Genomic DNA, 6040 nt, shown 5'->3' with positions numbered 1-6040 from the left:
ATCGATGCCGATATTGAATATTTCAAGAAGTTCTATGGGAAGGCAATCAACAAAATGAAGGAACTGGTTTGTTTGTAGACATGAAAGAACTAAGGAACTTCTCAAGCTAGCAAATCTCTCTTGGAATCCAGTATGGAAGGAAACACTGATTAATCCTTCAGAATCTGGAAAAGAGAAAGATAAGGATCTTGGGGCTTTTCTCACTAAACAAAGTCCTATTTACAACAATGCTAGCATCCTTTACAAATAGCTAATTGATAATGGTTCCGATATCTATATTACTAACTCTCTACACAACTTTGTTCTTGAAGAGTTTGGAAAGCCATCTGATATGATAAACGCTGGAAGGGACCGATTCCAAATTGAAGCATTCGGTACTATCACTATATTGATCAATACACCAATTGGGCCAGGGCAAATAACCTTAAAAAGAGTGGCATACATCCCAGGGTTTCTTACAAATTTAGTCTCTCTAGCTTTACTCTCAAAGAAAGATGTATATTGGAACATTGAACACTCAGATGTTCTTACAAAAGAAGGCATTGCATTTATTACTCTGAAGCAAACAGGAGACCATTGGACCCTCGATCCTATTATCCCTTTTCAGTATGCTTCGTTTGCCACCAAAAACCACACCAAATCAATATGCCGAAAGGTTACAATAATAGAATTACATGATCTTCTAGGCCATCCTTCTCTCGAAGCCCTTCAGCACCTAGAATCAGCAACTACTGATATCATTATCGATAAAACGATTTCGATACCTTCCTTCTCTACCTGCAAAGTTTGTAATCTCTCGAAGGCTCAACAGATTATATCTCGTAATCCAAGGAAGGAGATGTCAGAAAATAGCCATATCGGAGATCGATTGGTATGGGATCTGTTCGAAATGAATGAGGCTTATAATAATACCTGATATATCAGCCACTTCTGGTGTACGATACACAAAATACAATGGGTGTATATTCTAATTAGGAAAACAAAGATGATCGATATTATAAATACTCAATTCTCTCTAATACAAACACAATTCGGCTCAAAGATCCGATTCATACGCTTCGACGATGAAACTACGTTAGGGGGCGACTTCAAGAGGATCACAGACAAATATGGCATCATTGTCGAACGCACTCCACCAAATACACCAGCACAGAATGGCACTGCAGAGAATGCTGGTAAAATGCTTATGGTCAGAGCAAGAGCCCTCCTCCTTTTAGCAAACCTACCACAAAACCTTTGGCCAGAGGCAATTAAAACAGCCGGTTATCTTGAAAACCGTACTCCAAAAAGAGCTCTTCAATGGAAAACACTATTTGAAAGTGCTACTGGCAATAAACCTTCGCTAGCACATCTATATCCATATGGGTGCTTGGCATATGTGCTCAACAAGCAGATTCCAAGACGTGCGAAGATGTAACCTCGTGCAAAACTGGGCTATCTTGTAGGGTATGATTCAACGAATATCTTCAGGATCTAGCTCCCTTTCATAAATCGCGTTATTCGAAGTAGAGATGTCAAATTTGATGAAACCCGGTATTATCGATCAGAAGATATAAATATTGGCTTTCTTATTAAGGATCAACTTTGGGATACTGCAGTTATTCACGAAAAGAGGGCAGAAGAGATAGAAATATCGAATCTGTTGAGTGAAGAATCAGATGAGAGTATTAGTGATATAATTGTAGTTGAAGGGCCATAGAACTTACAACGCAATCGCTTAAACGAGCAACCAACAAATGAAAGCTCTTCAAACCAGACAGATGATGGTATTCCAACCAATAAGGGGGTTCCTCAAACTAACCCTCAATTGCCAACGCCTAGAGCAACCTTATCACCAGAAGCACTTACAAAACAATCTACTAGAGATGTTCCTATACCATCATTACCGGAGTCAGAACTCTCATCTTCCCCATCATCATCGTTAAGTCAACGTGATATCATCACTACAACATCATCTTATAATACAGCACCTTTGGCAGAGCAAATACATGCCGATATCGATGTATCCTATATAATTCAGGGTTCTAGACGTTCACAAAGGAAAGAACATCATACTACAGCATTTTCATCACTTCCTCAACTATCCAGCTACTTTGCAGTATTTGCTATCGGAAGGTCTAAATTACGAACTCCTAGATTACATCAAAATGATCTACCACCTCCACCTCGATTTTATCATGAGCTAGTACAGCATCCATATGCTAGAGAATTCCGAAAAGCATGTGAGGATGAGATCAACGCTCTGAAAGAACGTAAAACCTTCAAATACATCGATATATCTACAAGAGGACAAAAGCCTTTACCATTACTCTGGGTTTTCACTTATAAATTCGATCAAGATGGTTATCTCATCAAGTTCAAAGCAAGAATCTGTGCCAGAGGAGATCTTCAATCAACCGAAGAAGAGACATACGCTGCAACGCTAACTTCACAAATTTTTAGAGCTATGATGGCTATCGCTGCAGCTTTCGATCTTGAGATTCGATAATTTGACGTTTCCAATGCTTTTTTACATGCAACATTAAGGCAACCAATTATTTGCAAGTGCCCTGATAACTTCGAAGTCCCAAGGAAAGTGATTTCCGTAAACCAAGCACTTTATGGCTTCCGAGAGTCTCCAGCATACTGGTATAAGGATCTGATCTACACGTTAACCAACTTTGGTCTGGATCCAGTTCCAGGAGCATTTTGTGTTTTCACCAATAGCTGGCTTACGATTCTCTTCTATATCGACGATATTATCGCAATTTGCAAGAAAGCTGATTTGCTACGATTAACCTTATTCGAAAACACCTCAAAATCAGCATACACCATCAAATCACTTGGAGATATACAGTTCTTCTTAGGGATTAGGGTACTACGAGATCGACAAAATCATCGTCTGTGGCTTTGCCAAGATAACTACATTTCAAAAATATCAACACGCTTCAATATCAAACCTAATCCTCAAGCCTGTTCTCCATTGCCAACAACAGCACTTACAAAGAATCCAGCAATTGCAACTCCGCAACAGGTTTTCGGCTACCAGCAGCGAGTTGGCAGCATTAACTACGCTGCTGTTGTGACTCGGGCTGATATTGCAAAAGCATCTTCAATACTATCAGAATTTCTTCGTAATCCATCCGCTACTCATATCAATGCAGCAGTACATACATTGCAATACCTTGAGAATACCAAATTCTATGCTATCATGTTCGATGGGAAGAAAGCAACAACTACCAGGAACTTTCAAATCTGGAGTGACGCCTCCCATGCTGACGATATCGATACAAGAGTTTCTTCAATGGGATATTGCCTCATACTCTTTGGAGGTTTGATCCACTTCAAAAGCACTAAGCTGAAGTCGGTGACTACTTCCAGCACACACTCTGAAATACTGGCTCTTTCCGTTACTGCTCGAGAGCTTATGTGGTGGATACGCTTCTTTAAGAATGTTGGTTTAGATCTCGAAGAAAAGGCTTCAATTTTCTGTGATAATCGCCAAACCATTCGACTTCTTCAGCATAGTACTCCTAGACTTGTTACAAAACTCCGGCATGTTGATATACACTCTTGTTGGCTTCGCCAGGAAGTGCAAGCAGGAAGGCTACAAGTCGAATGGGTTCCAACTACTGAAATGGTTGCAGATGGTTTCACTAAACCTCTACCACCACAGAAACACACTCATTTTATCAATCTTTTGGGAATGGTTGACATTCGGTCTCAGGAAACCCAACACATTGCCTTTCTTGCTTATCTGCATTAATGATATTTAACTCGTACCCGAGTGAGTATCCTGATCCATCTTTCCACTCCGCTAATTCCTCATTCATACATGAAAAATTCTTGAACCTTTTAGAATAAATAAGAAATCTAAACAATAAAATCAAATCTCGAACGACGTCTCTTTGCCTGCTTACCCTTTCTTTCTTCCTGCGCAGCATTTGCACCACTATTCTGTCCTGCCTGACCTTGAAATTGATTTGCTCCCTGACCTTGATTTCCCGCCTGACCTTGATTTTTATTTCCTCCTTGTGCAGCAGAATTACCCTTATTAGCTGAATTTGCTGCACCAGCATTATTACCATTAGCTGCGGAATTTTTCGAAGTAGCTGTTGCAGTAGCCGAAGAAGCCACCGAATTATTTGGTCCAGCATTTACCGCACTTGCCGCCAACGCAGCAGCTGCTTGTCCACCTGATCCATTATCCGAATTTGCATTTGCAGTGGTACCTGAACCCGTTACGACAAATTTTGTACAATCGTCTGCTGTGCCTCGTTGAGCAACTGGCATAATGACAGGTTGATGATTGGATGAAGAAGCTAATGTGCAAACTCGATAATTTCCAGCTGGAAGACCACCAGTGACGACAGCGGAAAGAAGACCTTGACCATTTCCTGCGTCATTGATACCTTTAAAGAAGGCGAATTGAGTGGCGTCGAGAGCTTGTTTTGGGTTTAACGAGCTACCAAGGTCTTGAACGGTAACGTGGGTGTGGCCTACTACTTTTCCACCTGAAAGATCTTGAGGTGCCGAGAAGTAAGTGGAGTCGGCGTTGGTGAATGAGCCGGCGACGAGATTAGACATTTGAACTGTGATGTTAAAGGTTGTATCTGCGGGGATGCCCTTTCCACCTGTCGGAGGATTGATAATAGTTGAAGATACCATGGCGGTTTTTGCTGGAATTCTTCCCATTGCTATTGCTAGTTAGATATATAACAATAAGATAGATATCATTGATGACTTACGGATACCGTTACATGATCCTGTGGTGATTTGTAGGCCATTTGTCAATTTTTCACCAGCACAAAAGTTGATGAAGTTATTTTTCGAAGTTGCTGATTTTGCTTGTCCAACTTCCGCCGCACCAATCTCTCCTGAACCATCGGCAAATGAGCCACTTTGAATGGCATTTGATGCTAATGTAAGTGAAGCATCATTCCCATTGGCGGCTGTAGCACCGTTGTTCGTCCCCTTTTGTGGTGATGGCACTGCTGCCACAACACTTATTAACGCAGCTGCGGTTGCGAGTTTGTTGAAATACATTGTCTGGATTTAAAATCTTGACTTTAAAATTGTACAAGATATTGTATATAAACGAATGAAGACCGTCGAGGCGTTTGGTAGTGAAATTAGATACACGGTCAACGTGATCTATTTGATTGACAAAATATAATAGATCCGAACTAAAAGAGGGAAACTATAAAAGAGAGGAACCCGCCCGATGAAATTTGAACTGAAAGATTAGAAAAGAATGCTTAGGATGAGGTTGAAAGAAAAGAAGAAGACGACCGTCTATACTTATTCTTTTTCCTTGGCATCACGACATCTGTAAATTCATCGGATATCCAATTGAATCGGTGAAAGAAATAGAAAAGAGTGATAATCATGCTGCTGTACATTGGCAATGAAGATCCCGTTGTTGCATATGAAGCTATGAAACTATACATGAGATTGAAATTGTCGCAGCGCCTAGAATACCTGTCATCTGAAAAGAGAGAAGCGAGCGTGTAGATATCAGACGGGATTTTTACTCCGGTCTAATCTGATCTTAATCCGGTTATTAGCTTGGTTGAGATGGGATGAGATGAACGAAATGTAGATACGGGGTTTGGTTGTGTCAAGGTTGATTGGAAACTGTTGATGTCTGGAGTACAAGGGTGATAAAACTTCCCAACCGTCTGATAACCTTGAAAGGCGACCTATCAAAACTCATGTTCATGTAGTATGTCTTTTTGAGTTATCGAAACCATCAGTGAAAGAGGCAACTTTCGATATATTAAATTCAACCAGGGCAATGATATATTTGATGTTAATATTGAAGTATTTGGAATGATGATGATGCTGATGATAGCAATGATTTGAAATGTGTGTGATGATTCTGATGTCGTTGAAAGAAGAATGTAGGGGCAATAATTTGGGGGGTTATGATAAGCTTGAAGAGAAGTGGGATATTTAATTTTAGTAGGGTCGATTGGGGTTGATTTCAGATGATTGGCCCTGAATTGGTCCCAGTCGCGTCTCTGCCCCTTTCAACCCCGCTATTATTAGAAGCACTCGA

General features: G+C 40.5%; 2 protein-coding genes across 2 annotated transcripts; one reads left to right on the top strand and one right to left on the bottom strand.

Annotated features, from left to right (window-relative positions):
• Window positions 1-985: 985 nt before the first annotated feature.
• SS1G_11109 (hypothetical protein) lies at window positions 986-3443 on the top strand (the record flags this gene model as incomplete). Its single annotated transcript, XM_001587818.1, has 4 exons — window positions 986-1413; window positions 1822-2252; window positions 2577-3311; window positions 3361-3443. The coding sequence occupies 4 exons, from the start codon at window positions 986-988 to the stop codon at window positions 3441-3443; spliced, it is 1677 nt and encodes a 558-aa protein (XP_001587868.1).
• Window positions 3444-3852: 409 nt separating this feature from the next.
• SS1G_11108 (hypothetical protein) lies at window positions 3853-5025 on the bottom strand (the record flags this gene model as incomplete). The annotated part of the gene is made up of 2 exons (XM_001587817.1): window positions 3853-4676; window positions 4728-5025. The coding sequence occupies 2 exons, from the start codon at window positions 5023-5025 to the stop codon at window positions 3853-3855; spliced, it is 1122 nt and encodes a 373-aa protein (XP_001587867.1).
• Between the last annotated feature and the right edge of the window lie 1015 nt (window positions 5026-6040).

This window comes from Sclerotinia sclerotiorum, genomic scaffold, assembly GCF_000146945.2.
Source record: "Sclerotinia sclerotiorum 1980 UF-70 scaffold_17 genomic scaffold, whole genome shotgun sequence".
NCBI lineage: Eukaryota > Fungi > Ascomycota > Leotiomycetes > Helotiales > Sclerotiniaceae > Sclerotinia > Sclerotinia sclerotiorum.
This window is presented reverse-complemented; position numbering and strand designations above follow the sequence as displayed.